General features: G+C 39.4%; 1 protein-coding gene across 15 annotated transcripts in view; it reads right to left on the bottom strand.

Moving 5' to 3' along the window:
* Positions 1-5,485: 5,485 nt before the first annotated feature.
* The window catches only part of tns1a (tensin 1a), a 95,727-nt gene continuing 82,126 nt past the window's right edge, over positions 5,486-19,086 (bottom strand). For 8 of the 15 annotated variants that reach the window (XM_044187374.1, XM_044187375.1, XM_044187382.1 and 5 more), the window contains 16 exons: positions 18,916-19,079; positions 18,441-18,585; positions 14,637-14,711; positions 13,820-13,840; positions 13,415-13,496; positions 12,244-12,803; positions 12,069-12,155; positions 11,651-11,779; positions 11,399-11,494; positions 11,217-11,294; positions 10,766-10,837; positions 10,243-10,269; positions 9,761-9,929; positions 8,986-9,054; positions 8,855-8,884; positions 5,486-8,650 (listed from right to left, as the gene is read on the bottom strand). In XM_044187374.1, the coding sequence (XP_044043309.1) occupies positions 8,521-8,650; positions 8,855-8,884; positions 8,986-9,054; positions 9,761-9,929; positions 10,243-10,269; positions 10,766-10,837; positions 11,217-11,294; positions 11,399-11,494; positions 11,651-11,779; positions 12,069-12,155; positions 12,244-12,803; positions 13,415-13,496; positions 13,820-13,840; positions 14,637-14,711; positions 18,441-18,585; positions 18,916-19,079 (1,934 nt within the window). In that variant the 3' untranslated portion in view covers positions 5,486-8,520. The remainder of the gene's footprint in view (positions 8,651-8,854; positions 8,885-8,985; positions 9,055-9,760; positions 9,930-10,242; positions 10,270-10,765; positions 10,838-11,216; positions 11,295-11,398; positions 11,495-11,650; positions 11,780-12,068; positions 12,156-12,243; positions 12,804-13,414; positions 13,497-13,819; positions 13,841-14,636; positions 14,712-18,440; positions 18,586-18,915; positions 19,080-19,086) is intronic. The other 7 variants (XM_044187380.1, XM_044187381.1, XM_044187378.1 and 4 more) reach the window with 4 other exon arrangements.

Raw genomic sequence — 19,086 nt, 5'->3', positions numbered from 1 at the left:
ATTTATGACAGTTTGCGTTTTCCCTCAAATATAATGCGCTGCACTTGTTTGAAACAGGTCACCTTGCCCCCTTTGCCCTGTTTCTGGAACATTAGGTATAATTCCTGCGATTTGAATTCTTTCACTTCTCAGTGTTATCCTGCGTACTGCAAGCTGTTATATATTGTTTGTTTCATGATGCCCCTGAGGGTTACACTCTAAACAGCAAAATCACGCATGACTGTAAAGTAGCCTAAATATAGCAACGGTTGTGAGATAACTTTTTGACCCCTAATTCTAAAGGAATAGTTGGAAATTTTGTGAAATACGTTAAAATACGTTATGCTTTCTTTCCGAGAGTTAGATGACAAGATTTATACTATTGTCGTGTCTGTACCTAAATATGAAGCTGGATTCAGCACCTGGTTAGCTTAGCTTAGCATAAAGACAGGAAACAGGATAACAGCTAGCCTGGTTGTGTCCAAAGGTAGCAAAATCCACCTACCAGCACCTCTAAAGCTCATTGATTAACACGTTATATGTTATACTGTATATAGTCTTTATGCAAAGCTAAGCTAACTCTCCTATCTTCTCATCTGACTAAGCGAGTAAGTGTATTTCTCAAAATGTCGAACTTTTACCTCATAATTCAAGTCGCTTGGCCAATCACAAAATACAGCATGCCTTGTTAAAGCTCAAACATGTCTCTAAAACCACAAAATAAGTACAACTGCTGCATTTATTTTTGTGGCAGGGAAAAGAGGAAACATTCATCCTTGTCCTGATTCTGGCGGGAAGAAACCTGCTTGTTTCCTTCCAAATCAAAGTCTATGCTTGACTGAGATGCCTCATAGTCTCCACTCAGTCTCATAAAACTTGACCCTTTGAAAGCTGAATTGGATTTGAATCCTCACATGACTGAAAATGTGCGTCGGTGTGGCAGGTATGAGCACTGATGAGCACACTGATGCACGATCGTTGTTCCGGAGAGATTTCACACGAGCATGAAGCCAAAAGGGAGTCAGTGAAGTGTTGCGGGGACACGACATGAGTCTATCAGGGCCTGTTTTGCTGCTTTGGCGTGAGAACAGCTGGCCCATTTCAGAGCCGAGTGCTCGCTGGCCTCTTTCTGACCAAAATGTGGATGTGAGGAGAAGTCCAATGTACCGTTTCCACCCCTAATTATCCTGAACTCAGCACTGTTATCTTAAGGAAATCCTCAGGAGCTGTGAATCGGTCAAACTGCGGATATGACAGGAGGTAGGAGTGTTTTCTGCAGCAAATGAGCTAAATCAAAGCTTCTCCTGAGAAGATTGTCACTGGCAGAAACAGCACACGAACAAGACAACATCAGTGATGTGAGCTTTTAATAATTTCCTAAAAAGTTTTCTCTTCATCATCACAATATCATCATGTCATGGAAGTTTGGAGGTGGCAAAAAGACAATTATGTATTTAGCGTCACTTATAATAAGCACCTGCTGCCCTGCTTTGTGAGCAGCTACAGAAGATTAAAGCTATCACTCATGTAATCTGTTTTCTGTCTAAGAAAATAACAAGACTCAGTCCTCTTTAGGAAGTAAAAAAAAGTACAACATGGAGGAGTGCAAACCAAAACAAGCAGGTTGATTTTTCCATTTGATAAGAGCAAAGTGGGAATTTTCCCTTATTTGAATATTTACAGTCCAGTGGCATCTGCATGTGCAGGGGTCAGGTTTTTCCAAAACAACTGAGTCTCTGCGTAGGAAGGTCATACCTGGGTGAGATGCCTCTCACAGACTGTACACATTTCCACTGCACACTTTGGCCCACTTAAACGCTGAGAGGTTAACATGTTGTGGCCATGTATTGCATGGATGTGACTTATAAAATCTGAATTTACTTGTGTTTTAACTATCCTCTTCACTCCAAGTTAAATGACTCGTTGCAGAAAAGTCAATTTAAAACCTACAGTTCAAAAGTTCAATCTTTCAGGCTTCAGAGGGTTGATTTCTTTTAGAGGACAAACGGCCTCTTCATATGAAAGTAACACTCATTTCCACCTATCAAGTAAAATATCTTGACATCTACCTGATGGATTGGCACAACATTTTGTACATTCACGGTTCCCAGATGATGTATCCTAATGACTTGCTGCCCTGCCTTTTCATATAGCACCCCCATCTGGTCAAAAGTTCAATTTCACCAATACTTTACTGTACATTAGTGCTAATTTGCATGTCAGCAAATGTTAGCATCCTAACATGGTAAACTAAGTGGTACAAACACTCTACGTCTTTTTACAGTTACACGACTGCCAAGGATCAAAAACAGAAGTTGGACCTTAACTTTTATCTATCTTACAACTTGGTATTCTTTACAATGAGCATTAAAACCTTACTATGTCACCTATATTAACCTCCTTGCATGCAGACAACATGATCACTGAACTGGATTGCACTGGTAGTCTTGATTTTTGATTAGTTAGCCTTTTAAATTTGAATACAAGATGATGTACCATGCCAGACTAAAATGTGGTTGAAGAGCAGGCGTTTTAGAAATAATGTTTTAAGGTCAGTTCTTGTTTAAGAAGTTGAAGTCATAATGAGGATTCTTCCTACTGTTTGATTATATAATAAAGGATTTCAACTTCTTCAAGACAATCCAACAATACATCATTGTACTCTGTGCCCAAAATAAATCTGTCCATGGCTGTTTAACTCCTTAAAATTGAAGGTTTTATCGCTCAGATCTGTTGGAACTGAAGACAAGCTGGAGAAAGAAAGCCTTGTGTTTTAGTTGACGAGGAAAGTGCTAAAAATGCTTTGTCAGGCGTATTTGAACCTTGGTAGATCACAGGCCATAAACGTTTGATACTTCTTTCACTTGCTGCTTGTTCTTTGGCGTAAAACACCTTCAGTGCACCAACCTTGAGACTGGACGTCATTCCATCACAGCGGCTTACCTCCCTCCTCCTTCAAAGCTGATTTCAAAGCAGAGAGGCATATGGTCCTGATTTTTAATTCAGTGAACTGGCCGTCGATCGAACCCCAAGCCACCCGGTATCAGGGTGGATGCTAACCGCCGCGCCGCTGATCTGACGCTTGAACTTTAGCTGTGTTTTTATTGCCTTGACAGATTCTATGTTTTGAGTTTGCTTTGTTTTCTCTCTGTTTCATGTTATTGAAATGCAAAACTTATTCTGCGCACAGGGGATCTCTTGTAAAAGAAAACTTTGCTGTCAATGGGATTTCCTTGTTCAAATAAAGTTGTCAAATCAAATAAAATCACAGTGGCTGCGGACAGGACCCAGAACATGCCTTCCATCCACATTCTGTTACCTTTACATCTGTCTGTTTTGAGGGTGAATGCATATGTAGTAGTGTCTATGAATTAAGCCAGGATCCAGCCAAGAGACCCATGATGCACTTGGTGGGAGTGTGTACCTCCCTTACAGCTCATAATGTGCCGCGGCAAAGCAGAGAGCGACAGTGCGTACGTAATTTGTCAGGGGGGAAGTGTGTCATGCATATTTGCGAGTTTGAACACTGTCTGTAGTCGTGAGAACCTCACAGAGATTTGCGTATATTTCTTTATTGCCAGTCTCCGTCTCTCATGCCTCTGACTCTCGTTGGTCTCAGGCGTGGTGGGGCTCGGGCCTTAAACTTGGAAACAAACACCGAACAAACAAACAGACTGGGCTACTGCTTGGAGAGCTGCCTTGTTGACTCTGTAGCGCTGGATTTCCCCAAGTGGCTCGGCCACAAACACATCTATTATCAATCTGTTTGCCCTTATAGCATAATTTTTTTGGTTGTGGTTTGAAACTCATTTTGTTACCCACTACCAAATTAGTAAGTTGCTCAAATGGGGAATTAGTTGGGATGCCCACACTAAAAGTTGCATACTCCGCCAAAAAAAAGAAATTATGAAACTCTGCACATGTTCCAACACAAACAAACTCAATAGAAATCAGAATAAATACGAAAACAACAGAAAACCACATTTGTAGACTTGGACTCGGACATGAGTCACAAAAATGAGGAGTTGCCACTCAAACTGGACTTGTCTGCTGTGTGACTTGACATCCTGGAGGCTTGATGGCAAAAAGGTGACAAGACTTGACTTCAGATAAATAAATACTGAAAAATGCTGCATATTTTTGCCTTTTGGAGCACTGCCAAATGTATTTAAATGATAAATTATTGATCATTGATATCGTAATGTGTTGTGCATACCAATGTTTCCATAGCTTAATGAACACTTGCAGGTACAGCCGCAAGCACAGAACAAAATGGAGAAGAAGTTCAAATATTAGATGAGTAATATTTGCCTTTGACTATAAAATTAATGCATTTTTGTAAGAAAACTCAAAAAGAAGATTGGGACCTATTGGGTATTGTATACCTTTTTCACAGCAGACAATCTGACTTGTTATAGTAGGAAAAGCACAGGTGTTACTAATAACATTAATGAGGGTTGTGTTTCATTCAGGTGTCCCAGTAAGTCATAATATTAAGTGTGTTTCCATCCACCTGTCTTTATGTGCATTTTAATTTGCATATAAAACTTCATTTGATGTTTTCCACAGATTTACATATTTTGAGGTTTGACTGGCGATCTTTTAATTACATCATGTTGTTGTGGCCTCTTTGTCTGCAATGGATTAATGAAAGCCAGCTCGAGAATTAGCGCCACCAACTGTTCATCTCGGTGCGTCCAACTCCTAATATTCGCATAACAATAGTAGATGGAAACGCGTTAATTCACCTTTTCTTTTGCCCATTTTCTGTAAATTTGGTTGTATTATTTAGGATGGAAACTTGACTAGTGTGACATTGACACATGCACAATACCAGGACCCTGAAACTGAAGCAGCTAAAAGGAATTCAGTCATCATTTATTTTATTATTTACACCTGTGCTTTTCCTACTGTGACATGTCCTCTGTGAAAAAGGTCTATTGCTTTAACTTGTGGCTTTGTGTGTTCTGACCTTGTCACCTGGAGCTAGGCTTAACGAGCAATATAATGTGTTAAAATGCAAAATAATTAACAGGAATAAAGAGATAAATCTACTTCCCCGTCACAAAGGGATTACACGTGGGGAAGTACCAATGAAAAACAGGCAGTAGTTTGCCAATAAAATAATGTGGTGGGAAGTAAAGGTGAGGAGGGCAGCGGGTGAAGCAACAGTCACATGTGCCTTCAATTCTTATGCAGAGTTGTTTCATATGAGAAGAAGGTTTTGATTTTGAACAAAGGTTTTCCTTATTTAACTGTGACCAAAACCTTGCTTTAATCCTATGCCATATTTTATTCATCTGAAGTACTTTCACTGAAGTTGTTGGGGGCAAACACAGCATTTTGACTGCCAGAAACTGATGCCCAAACCTATGGAAAACAAAATCTGTAAATTATCAAAATAATTTAGTATACTTTCTAAAAATAAGATTTTGGCAATAAAATCATGAATCAAGATTGCTCTAAACCCATTTATCGAGTCACAAAAACCAAATGAACACCCACATAGCTTTAATGTAACTGATTTGTATTGCTTTAATGTTTTTTTTCTCCTTAGGAACAGGTAAGCCATGACAATATAATGTAAATGATAAGCGCAAACAAAATCTGAGACCCTTTTGTACATCCATAGTAGCACATTCATACATCAAGTCCCATCTGTACATACGAGTCACAGAAATCACTTCTTTTTCACTGAAACAAGGTAACTCTTGACTCAAAGCCAACAGGTACAATGCAATTTTTGATTTTTTTTATTTAGAGAACATGTATTTTTTTATTTTTTGTTTTTGTTTTGTTTTCTCCAAATGACTAAAAATTGCTAAAGCTCGCTAGTAGTCGATTTAAGTGCACTGTACCTCTTTGCTTTCAAAAAAGCGCCACCGTACATTCCTCCATTCGTTAACACTGACCGTTAAAACTGCGATAATGTGATAATGCGACGATGAAACAAGATTTTTAAAAACATGTCAGGAAAAACAAAAGAATAAATAAGAATAAATAAATCACTGACTTTCGAGAGGGCCAGAGAAGACACCTTTGGCAGTCTAACAATGCTGCAACTATAGAGCTTCTGCATCGCAGTGAGACACGTCTAACATTATTTACCTCCAGCACTGACACCCATATGGAATTATGTCACTTCTCTTTTGGTATTGTGAATACACGTGCTTTGTTTACACACTTCCAATTGGGGGCACATATTTGGAGCATTGAGACACCAGTTAAAACAAATTTTTAAAAAGTTCATGCTTTCATCATCTGCAGCTGAATGTCTCGATGTATAAATGCAAGGGCCCCTGTGTTACTTATATGACCAATAACTCTATAATTTCTGTGTCCTGGCTGGTTGAGCTTTCGTAAATTTGCTGCTAATGCTGAGCGAGGTGTGTGAAACACAAAAATAGAAACTGAGTAGCAGTTGAACATAAAAAGCGACATGCAGCCAGTCAGCATAGATGTGTAAAGTGTTTGAATCTTTGGCAAAATTATAATTGTAACTGTCATGGGTGCATACAGCTGTTTTCATATTGCATTTGAGGTTGGCTGCTGAACATTTTCGTGCTTCCCTTTACTAAAATCGGCATGTCTTTACCTTAAGATCTAACAGCTACAACGCATTTGCTTCTATGAGTGTGTTTCTGCTGTTGAAACACACTCAAATGCTTCTGTCCATGCAATTCAGACTCTTGGCTTCAATCTCATTCATGCCCTACCTCGTTCTGAGAGAACGCAAAAATGAAAAACATGACTAGCCAAAAACAAACATATACATGTACAAAGTAATGTACACCATATATTCAAACACATTTCAAAATCGTCAGACTTTGAAATCATTAGCCAAAATAAGTATATATTTTTTTCTCAACCCATTAGGTAATCTTCTTTATCTAGACTGTACAATATATGTATATATGAGTAATCATGAGGGACCAAAGCAACAAAAATAAATACTTTTTCGCTATGTCACCTTTCAAAGTAGTATATCTATGTACATTTATATCAATATCAATTTTCCTTAGCTTATTGTGAATGGTTGAGCGTGTGTTCAACAAGCAGGCATTTGAGCACAGTGTGGAAACTCCTTGTGTGTTTTTTTCTTTGCCCTAAAAGATATCTAAATGTAAATTTTGACGACACTGTGGAACGAAAAACAAAGACAGGACTGTCCTTGATACAGTGAAAGGTAACCCTGGCTCAAATGGACCAAAAATAAAGAAAGTAAAAATATAGCATCTCACCATCATGTGACTACTTCAACAATGGGTTGTCTACTTCTTTTCAGGACTCTAAGAAGAGTATAAAAATGTTGTCTATTTCATGCAGTCTTTGACAAGTCATACAACCTCAGTGTACTTGTCTAAAGGTTTTTAAGTCGTTTTTAGCACAAAGCATAGAATGTTTTCAGTGATGTTGAATGTAGCTATGAGGGAGGGTGCATTTTGGGACAACAACATGCATAAAGAACAGTGCATAGGTCCAGGTCATGGGGCCAGTCCCTGGTGATTTCCAGTGTGTTTCAGTGGCAGCGTCTATCAACAGATCCACTACTGCAAGCAGTTGGTGATGGGCAAGTCTAGGGGCAGGGTCCAAGCCTGAATGAGTGGTGCCATCTTGTGGACAAACAGTCTTCCTCTCTCTGTCTGCCATGCTATCAGGAGCTTGCTGATTTCAGGCGAACGTAATCCAATAAGCAAGTTTTGAGAGAGAGATCAGGCTTGGACCAGAGGCGGAAGTGTGGCTGCGCTGACAAAAAGTGCGGTGACCTTAGCGTGGTGTTTTTTTTTAGTCTGGTCTGCTATGCGCAGTTTAGATCAGTCGTTGTTTCACTGCAGAGCCCTTTCCAACACACAACAGACCCGGAAATGACCACTCTAAGGATTTCACAATGACTTTTGTGGAAGGTAGAAGAACCAAGCTTTAAGATCAAGCTAACATGCATAAGGTCTTCAGACACTGTTTTGCTAAAAGCCATCAAGGCCAACTTTTTTCCTGAAGACAAGTTCAAGAAGAAACCGTATTTCTTTTCTTTTTTTTTGTTCAACACTTCATCTTTTGAAAAGAGGAAATAATAATGGCTTAATAGCTACATCATTCTTGCACTTGTGTTGCAACTACCTTTGGTAAATCAATCAACAAAACGACAACAGAAAACCCTGAAACATACGAGTCCTTACATGTTCCCCAACCGAACTTAGCATTGTTCCTTTAGTCTTTAGCTAGCATTTTCTTGTAGCACAGGTTACCCTGTGAGTAAATTTTCTCCCTTCAATGGCCTCCATGTTTGTCACGTTCACAGCTCCACACCACACATCCACTAGCGCCACTCTGGATCCACACCAAATCCTTCAAATAGAGACTCTTCCAAAAAAGACCGAAGTCAAGACAAACCAGCAAGGCAGAGAGAAAAAAAGAGAGAAGGGAAAGAGAAACAAACCAACAGGAAACAGAAAATAAGGACATCATTGAGTCCTGGCGAAAAAGACACCAATGACGAAGGAAGATTTCAAAATGGCCACTGCCATCTGGACGTTTGGGGTTTCACCGCTTCATCATTTTGGAGACGAAGCTGACGATGGCGGAGGCGGGCTGATCTGGGTCCAGCTCAGCAAACAGGTGGCTGACATTATCTGTTGTGCTTCCTTGTTTCCTTGCGACAAATCCAAAAAGCCTGGTGGGATTGAGACAAATACCCTGCAGTTAGTATGCATCTGTATTTAGTATTTTGCTCATATTCTAGTAACTCAATAACCTGAAAAAGCAACCAAGATGTGCTTGTAGATCTGGATGGTGAATTAGTTTCCAAGATACATCAAAATAATCAAAACAAAATAATCTTTCTGTACAATTCCAACTATAAATTATTTCAACATACTTCACTGAACCACCTCCTTCTTTGCCCCATCTATGGAAAGAAAACACAAGAATGTTATTAAAATGAAAGAATCCAAATTATTTTTTTGTTATTCACATTGGGTCAAGAAACAGGGATTTGAAGGTCCTTACTTTCTGTCCTGGGGATCAATGTCACAGTAGGTTACCGTGTTGATGGGATAGTGTCGCCTGAAGAAAAGTCTGCAGCAAGAGAAATGAATAACACACACAAGTTAGGCATACAATTTTGTTGAGACCTCAGTGCAAATCTGATGCGTTAATACACGTTTTTTGGATTATTGTCTCTGCACATTGCACATATTCTTTATACTTTATACTGTGAATATTTGCATATTCCACAATCTTCTTTTTAAAGGCTGTACAGCTCTTTTCAATTTAGAAACATGTTTCTATTTTATATTTATGATTCTTGACTTTTGTCTTTTTTTTTTTACTATGTTCATTGTTATGCACCAAAACACCAAGGCAAATTCCTTGTATGTGAAAACCTACTTGGCAATAAACCTGATTCTGATTCAGTCTGCTACAGTGTCTTCTTCAGGATTACCACTTGGGTTCACCAAAAATAAGATTAAAAAAGAAAATATTAAACATAGTAGGTTTAACAATAGACAGTCACACTGAATGGGCCCCAAGTAGGTTATGTGTGGGTAAACATAGGCTACCTGTGCAAATGTCAATAATGGATTAACAGTTTTTTGCAATCTTCTCTGATTTTATGTTTTTATTATCATGGTAATTGTGACACTAGATTCAGCCTACGTTTTTGCCAGTTTCTCTTCTTTTGTAATAGAGTTCAAAATCTGATTAAATATGGGAGAAAATTGTGAGAAATTACACATCTGCCATTTCAAGGGAAAGTCAGGAGTGCTGGTTTTTGACTCACTTCCTCTGACTGTCAGTGAGTGTGATGCCTTGCGTCGACACTTTGAAGTGGACGGTGGTCGCATCAGGCAGAGGGTTGGTCGCCAGTGTCTGACTGATCGCCTTGGCAATGGCCTGAGGCCCCGTGAGAGACTCCATGTCCACAGAGTTGATGTAGAGAACATTGCACGCTAGGAGTAAACAAAACAGAGTCACTGTTAAATAAAAACAGACACAGGAGGAAACCAAAGTGCATGCAGTTCAATGTAAGGGGATGGAAGTTACAGTGGAAAGCTTACAATGAAGAATGTTGTGTTAATTTCCTCATGCACTGACTGCACAGTTGCCCCCAGAAGTTTAATTTAAAGTTGCTCTCAGATGCAAATAACAATGGAGGAAGAACTGTAACTCAATTAAAGCATTGTTTCTGTGAGAGCAGGCATCACCACATTCACATTCAGGCAAAGTGCATGATGGAGCAGAGCAGTGCAAACCAGTATTTACCGTGGGCGTCCTCAGGAACCTTCTGAACTGTAAGGTAAGGGTGACGATGTGTGAACAAATTAACTAGTAGAAACCATAAAAAATGTGTTTAGAATTGCAATTATTATGTTTTTCATGGATAGTTTATTGTTCTTTTTTGTTGGGAAAGTCCACTTAATACTCTAATCTGTTGGAAGTGACATGGAACTTCATCTAATCAGTACTTTGACTATTTCCTTCTGCTTCTTCTTGTTCATAAACTTGCACTTTTCCTCATTTTGTCAATCTTCTGTCACTCATCTTGATGGGAGAGAGTCCCTGTTACTCCATTAAAAGAATTTACATGGATGCTTTCTGATCATGGAAGCTGAATTGGCAAAGTGACACTGTTTGACTCTACAATGTGAAAACCTGTGAAAACCATCTCTCAAATTAAGACGGTGTAGTCCCTCAATGTCCAGATGACTACGACTGAAACCTTTTCTACGATACATCTCTCTCAATTGCAATGAAGATGATGAAGATTTAAGATCCTCATGCTTACCTGCTCCCTGCTTCAGAAGTTCAACAACTGGATCAGTAGGTGTGGCAAGTTCCAACGCCTCTTCATTTGGGTCTGTGAGTGACAGATTAGAATAGAGAAGAATATTAAATGGCAGGTAACTCCCTTAACATTCATCTATAAATACTGCAAGGGTTTTGCTTCAAACGCAAACACAAGATATTTATTAACAAACTGTTGTATTATCAATTTCCTTCCTTTTCACAAAAACACTGCAAATTGCAAGTGACTTTGGCCATGCTATTCACAGAAAATTAAGTTTTTATTTAAATGTAAGCAAATACTACTGGATAGCTTGGTTATGACCACATGGTTTGTATAGTAAATGCTTGCATTAAAACATATTTTGGATTCCACCGTATGATATGCTTCACTTTCAACAAAAAGTAGAAAATATCTGAGAAAGACAAATGATGAAGTGGGTAAATCTGACCTTTGGTGGGGATCATCAGCTTACAGGGCAGAGCCAGTGGAGTCATCGAGTGTTGGTACACCAGAGCAGAAAGGCAACCTACAAGCACACAGTCACATTCTCTCTGTTACATTGGGTCACTTTGATATCAAATGAAATGCTGATCTACAAGACTGATGTCACAAACAGAGCTATAAACTCACCAAAGTAGGGTTCATTGGGACAACCCTTCAGACGAACACCTTTGGCGCTCGTCTCAATCAGGAAATGTCTCACCAGCTCATTTGTCAGGTCACCAACTGGGAAAAATATTTAGATAAATTAAATGCAAATATTCATCGTGTCTTAATTTGGATATATATTTTTTTGCCAGAACAAGGATCCGTTCTTACTTCAAAAGTCAGATATTCTGTTTCAAAATAAAACTTTTATGCTGCCAAAGTTTGTTTCTTTACCTTTTTTGTTCTGTTGGATGGTTGGTGGCGGGCAGGCCACCTTCATGGCCAGGCCATAGGCTCCGCGGAAGGAATGGCTGTCCCTTATGATGAACGCCCCGGGCTCCCTGTCCTTCAACAGATTGATGGCTGCAAGGAGGAGACCAGAGAGGCGAACAAGGAGAAAAAGAAGAAAAAGCAGGAGAATGAGGAGATTGGAATGGATGAGGCAGAAAGGGAGATGACCAGAGGAAAACAACATGAGGGTCATGAGAGTCATTGATCAAATAAAATGGATAAGAGGACAAAAAGGGACAAACAGAAGGGCAAAGACGAGAATACACAATCAAGTGGAGAATGGCTGTCATTGTTACATAAACTCTCTTTCACTTTGCAATCAATAAATTCATAGCGGTGGGTTGTTTGAAATATCTCTCACCTTGCTCTCTGGAGATGTCTGGCTTGTACCAGTATTTGGAGGTGTCCTGGACAAACTTGACATTCATCTTAATGTCTGGATAACTATCTGTTTGGACCAAAGAGACAATGAAAAAGATGTAGAGGACACAAGCCTTCTGTGAGCAAAAATATCACCTCATCTTTCAGCGTCTCACCATATATGGACTTTGAGATGTCTGGGAGTGTGTGTGTGCCAGACAGGTTTGGCGTGCTGCCACCGCTGGCCGGTGTGGCTGTCAGGTTCTTGTTGTCTGTCCTCTCTGCGTCTCCGCTGGACATGTGTCTCTTCTCCGGCAGCTGTGGGGAGATGGGGAAGGCAGGCGTGGAGGGCGTTTGGGCGCTCCCCTGACGAGAAGCAGCCCCCAGCTCATCAGGTGTGCTGTGGCCGCTTGCTGCTGTGCGGCGCCCCATCAGAGGGCTAGGAGGCACACCGACTGCTGTTTTAGGGTTTCGGCCAATCAGAGGGCTGGAGGGGATGTTACCACCAGATGGAGGCAGGTGTCTGGCCAGTGAGGGGCTGGCTTGACCCAGGCGTCTCTGGAGAGCAGGGCTCGGTGGCGTGTTGGTGGCCACTGTGCGGTGGAGGGTGTTGGGGCTGCCGGGGACGGTGTGGACGCCCATGATGTTGACCTGGGAGCCCTCGGGGGAGGCGGGTCTGTGAGGGTAGGAGGGGGCGGGGCTGTGCGTGGCGCCATCTGAAGAACCAATCCTCCTTCTACAAATAAAAAAAGCAAAAATAGACATTATGATTATCTATCTGTATTCTGTATCAGTTTTTGATACTAAATATGCAAAATATTAAGAACACCTTTGTTATGTTGACTTGATATTGATTTTTCAATACTGAGTTGAAGAAACTGTTCACAAATGTCTTATCTCTTTCTCATGATCTATAGCTCCTCCTCAGTGATAGGTGTATCATATTTAGAGAACAATTACCTGGATTTACCTCATTAGTGTATTTCATAGTCAGTCTAATATTTTGTGCATTTAGTGTAAATCCAAAGCATTATCTTTTCAGTCCCATGCCAAAAATGATCTTTTTGCAGTCAGACCTTGTTATTACCCTGTCTGACTTCATAGGGGTCAAAGGTCAACACCTTGACAATCATGTATTTACAACAGCATCACAACCGATCAATAAAATAGGCGACTATATAGAAGAGCTAACTGAGTGTTCCTTTGATCAAAAATGACAGAGCAGTATGCCACAAGCTTTGCTCATTAGGAACTATTGATATGACTATTGCTCAGTTAATTGGTTGATTATGGGATCATTTGATCATTTCTGCTTTTATAACAAAAATCCCTTCCATGACTACTCACCCTTCGGCGCTGTGGATGGGACTGCTGGACGCGAGAGGAGCGTTGAACACTTGCGCTCTGGAGTCCCCAAAACTGCGATTATCTGAGGATCACAAAGCATCAAACACAGAAATACACACACGCACAGTCAGTCTCAACACAACATGTCCAGAACCGAATGGGATTCAGTTATCAGGCGTCGGACCCAAACAAAAAGTTGGAGTGACAGAAATAGGAAACTATTCAAAAGTCATTGTTAATACAACAAACATTCTGTCGAAAGCTGGGATGCAGAAGTGAAAAGGAAAACTTTTGGTTGCAGTGAAACACAAAAATGTTAAAAAACATAAAAAATGTGTCGAGGTCAGGAGTGCCGGTGTTGGGTGCAAATACGCTTACAGTGTGTTGTCACAGAAATGCCCTTACCTTGCTCTCCATCATCAGAGTCTGACAGCGAGAAAAGATAGAAAGCAAGAGAAGAAGAGGAAGACGAGATGTGTGGAAGAGGAGGAGACAAGGAGGATAAACTTGAGTGTAAAGCAAGAACTGGAAGGTGTGTGTGAAGCGTTTCCAGGAATAATAACAGTAATAAGCACCAGAGGGCACCAGACACTAACAATCATACTGTTAGGTCCAATTTCTGCTCACTCAGCAACAGAGCTACAGTATGACATAATGCAGAGATGCTGCACTGGCAGAGAGCTTCTGTATATTTACTTTTCTACCTTTTAATCCTCTTAAGTAGCTTTAAGGTTGTTAAAATAATCGTATTCCACTCTGTCTGACAGTATCAAATATTCTGTATGAGCTTATTCCAACTCTTTATTGAAGGTGTATGATGTTTATACTGAGACCCAAGACTTTTGGTTTTTATGGCTGCATTATCCCATCAAATTGAAATGTCCTAAATGTATTGCACATCATTTCATATACATTTTGCCAAAATCTAGTCTGATGTAATTCTGTATCTTTGGAAACTTTTGGGTCTCCACTTGAGAAAGAACTGCTTTTTAAGAAGTTCAAACCAGGCAAGAAGAAGTTGAAACAAGGTTGAACTCGGGTGAACTGTGACATCTATATGAGAGTATATGTCTACATTGCACCTTTAAAATGTTATGAATATATGGATCACCCAAGGGAATATATACTGGACATTTACTCCTGAAACTCAATGTGTCAATTCTATACTGAGACGGACTATAAATAAAGATGAATAAATGATATTTGATGTGTGTAAACTGACCTGATCCACCGTGTTGATGAGGCTTGAGTCCCAGCGCTGACAGAGGAGTCTTGGCCAAACCTAGAGGAGAGCGAGCTACAGGGAAAAAGACAAAGAGAGAAAGAGGGATGTAAAGGAATATTACAACAAAGCATACACAAAAATGATGACAGTGAGATGAAAATTGTATATTCAAGCCATGCAAGGATGTAAAACAACCAATGTAAGGTATGAAAAGACACAATTATTCACTTTAGCATCAGTACAATGCTACATGAAAATGCATTAGATGGAGGATTTTGTTTTAGTATAAACAATCACCACAAAATGGAAAAAATGTACAACAGGTGCTTGATAAAGAAGAAAATATTCAAAGTAAAAGTACACACTATTTCGTACTTTCATAAGAACCTGAATTATTTGATGTGTAAATTCCATGTATCAGTACAACATATAAATCCAAAATCATGTATTTCTTACATAATCTTATTTGTGATACTTTCAAAAAGTGTAAAAGGAATTTGCTTGTAAAACTAAACTAGAATTTGACCCAAAAATGAGCCAATGAGCATCCACAACACAAGTATGTAATCATAAAAATGTTGGAAGATTTATCGCATGCTGCTACCTAAACAATGATTGGGTCTGGGTTAGAGTGAGGCCGGATGAGTCAACAACACTAGGTAAAGTTGAAGATGGTCATATTAATGCTGCCATGCGTGGAAGAGACACACGAAAGTCGTCCAAAGACTGAAGAATTATTTCCAAAATGAGATGCCATCTTTTTTTCTTCTTGTCATTGATGCTAGTGATGAATCTAAACACACTGATGTTTCTCAGTCATTGCTACCAAAGTCACAATGTGTGTGACAGGGAAAGTGACATTACTATTAAATCAGCTAATAATCTACATAATCAAACATTTTTATAGACTACATCCTTTATATTGGAGTAGCTGGTTGATTTAATTTCAGGCAATGGACATCCAGCATTTTGGAAATTAACTCTTCAGTTTCATTAATCCTCCACTTACAAAAGAATCCAGATCAATAGCATGACAGGGATTCAGGACAAGTGCTCACTTAAGGTGGCAATGGACAGGGGTGAGGGGGGTAAATATGAAGGTTTGTGCCACAGAGCAGATTCTTACTGCAACAGCTGTGTGTTCAGGACTAACTGCAGCAGAGGGGGCAGGGCTGGTTTACAAAAGTATCCTCACAGTCAACACAATGTCTCAAACAAACCTGCTGCACAGGGCGGTAAGTGCTGTAACTGAGTGGCTGTCTGGAAATCTAATAGCTATGTCTCAAGGGGTTTGGTCGAATGAGTAATATATTTGATTAGGCGTGTGTGTGGCCTTCTCCTTTTTCCTTAATTTCAAAATGACAAAAATACAGAAAAGATGTAAAGGAAAAAGCATAAATATAAAGGACCTGACGACATGCAACACCAGTCAGAAATGCTAAAATTTTGCATCTTATTTTAATTACTGCCAAAACAAGGAGTTGTGTATCTTATGCGGAAGATTGGCTGGTTGCAAATAAGCCATCAACTATGTACTGCTGCACTGAATGAAAGAAAAAAAAAACAATGAAAAATGCTACATTATAATTGCTATAATGAATCACAAATATTTTATGTTGTAAACCAATTGCAAGTGCAACATTACAACATTATTCAACTACAATCCATAGTCCTTATTTCTATATATTTGATAAACATTTGAAAAAACAGGATAAAGAAGATAAAATAGGAGAATACAAGGAGAAAAGAGAGCTAAGGAGAAGAATAATTAGAGGAAGAATGATACAAAGGGGGAAGGAAAGAGGAAGGGGAAGAATGAAAAGAAAATGTAATTATATCACTCTTCCGATAATTTTGTATTTAGGTTACAGTGTGTGCTGCATTCCCTTTCAGAACACTCAAAATCAAATACACTACATGTAAATATATTTTTATCCTCCACACATATATATATTGCTCCTTTGTGCTTGGAATTAAATTAATGCAAAACACTTGTCTTTACATTTATCCTTTCATATCCTTTTTATGTTTCCCCTTGTCATTCAGAAACATGATTTGCACACACCTGCTCTGTGCTATTGTTTGCTGTCATGCGACACTTATGTTTTGCCTGATGCAAATTAAAAAATTTGTTTTGAGTGTTGTGAAAAGTGCGGTGTCTATAAACTGCCTAACATCATCACAAGCTTAAACTCTAACTTTAATTAAATAACTTGTACTTGCTTAAACAAAACCATTAGTTAACATTTTCACCTCAAAAGCTGAATGAAGTGTTCATTTTAAGCTACTGTTTCACAATCCAGTTGGTGTAGGAATATAATATTCAAAGAGTGTAACCTGTATTTTATGCTAGTTTTACTATATTTTATATCTATAGAACAGGCTTATACATTTACTTAATGCATTTTTTGATAAGTGAAATTTTTGGGACCAAAAGCTTAGATGATAAATTGGATGTTTGTAGTGGAGATAATGATGATAGGAATCAAACTGAATATCCTGATAATATTTTTTTATGTCTTCCTACTTATCTGCACTCTGTTAATTCATTCTGTCACTCTGATTCTCCATAGTGTCATTTTACAATTGTTATTTCTGTCCACTATGTACATATCATATCTATTGCATTTTGTCAGTCCTGGAAGAGGGACGCTGTTGCTTTGTCCTGGGGTTTCTTCCTTTTTTGTCGTCCACTGTATAGATTTGATTTGCGATTTTGGGCTATATAAATTAAGGATTATATTTGTTGTATTTGCAGCTCTACTCACAAGCTGAAAGTCACAAGCTGAAAATGTTAATGTTAAATGTCCTAACATAAAGTAGAAGTGAGCAGCTGTGTGTTCTCATTTTGCCCCTGAACACAGAATGGTTCACTGAAGGAGAGGGCCCACCCTATTAAAAACACAAAGGGTCACAAACTGCATTATATATATCTTTGTGCCCTCAGTGTGCTGCAGGACTCAATCGTTCTTTGACACAAGACAGTGATGGATCAAACCTTCACCTGCAGAGAGCATCACCACGACCTGGCCAGCGTGGCATCAGAGATGTTGCTAATCCAGAAAGAGTTACACAAAAATGACACCACTCGATTGGTTTGCATTTCTTCCCTGGATGCTGGCTGTGGGTGAAGTGACGTCAAGCTGGAGTGTGCGGTCCTGCAGGTGATGGGAGTGACGCAGAGTAGCAACCTTACAGACTCTACACTGGTCACTAATGCTACAGTGGGGACGGGGTGGTTCACACTCATAATACAGGAAGTTATGAGTGAATATTGCGGCACATAATGGGATGAATATTTCTGGAGTAAGTGATGTGGCTGCATATGTAAAAGAAAGTGTATGGGAGGCTCATGACTGTGAGGAGAGACTCCATTTCCTTTGCAACTGAGAGTTTACCTTTTGAAATTTATTTATTGTTGGTATTTTTTGGTTTATTAGTTCATTTGTTTTAGTTAAACTTAAACTGCATTTGCTCTGACAGGTCACTGACTGATTTTACTTAGATTTTAGCAGTTTGTTCCTTTAATGTTTGATTGTGTGTTGTGCTGTATTTGATCTTTTTTCCTATTGTACAACTATACTATATTTGAATTAAAGATAAATTAAAATAATCAATAAAAAAGTAAATCAATTTTGATTTACTGATTGTGTAATTAATTCCAGGCATTTCTTGCCCATGTTTTCACTGTTTAAATATTTTTTTATCAATTAAAAAAAGACAAAAGAGGGTAATCCAGGTCAAAAGTCAGTGTTAAGAGATTGGAGAGCACACCCCGGTCTGCATGCAGGGTGAACCTACACATGTTGAAGTAAGGAGTCTGTGGCGACACGGGGAAGCTGGGGGTCTGGGGGGAATTCTCACCACCGCCTCCAAAGGTGGGACTGTTGGTAAACCTGTCTGCCTCGTCGTCCTCAAACGCCTCCCGGTAGCTGTGCATTGGACCCTGGAAGAGATGAAGGGGGGGCAGGTATACACACAGATACCAGAAAATCAATTTAGAAATGAAATCAACCCAAAGAGACAAAGACACAATCCACAAGATCAAAATATGTTACTGCATCCACTGGTTTAACTGAATAATTAACTGAATAATAAAAGAGACTCACCCTCAGCAATTTTACATATGCTTTTGTAGCTACGTTTGTAAATTAAAGTTAAATTGACCCATTCATACCTACTCCTCTGCAGTTGTGTATTAAGCTTTTATAAGTATTTAACTGCATTGGTAGCTGAGAGTGTAGAGTGTAAAGGATTGCATGTTAAGAATGCTGACCTCTCTGGGTCTTCCTCCTGGGTTGAGGGCCAGATTGTGTGCGAAGTCTGGTGAATCCACTGTCGGCATATTATCATGGCTGCTCTGGTACTGTCCCTCACTGGTGGTCCGACGCCGACCGGTCTCCTGGGTCACTTCTGGGGTCATTCCTCTGGAGCGAACCCCTGAAAC

This window comes from Siniperca chuatsi, linkage group LG24 (genome assembly GCF_020085105.1).
Source record: "Siniperca chuatsi isolate FFG_IHB_CAS linkage group LG24, ASM2008510v1, whole genome shotgun sequence".
NCBI lineage: Eukaryota > Metazoa > Chordata > Actinopteri > Centrarchiformes > Sinipercidae > Siniperca > Siniperca chuatsi.
This window is presented reverse-complemented; position numbering and strand designations above follow the sequence as displayed.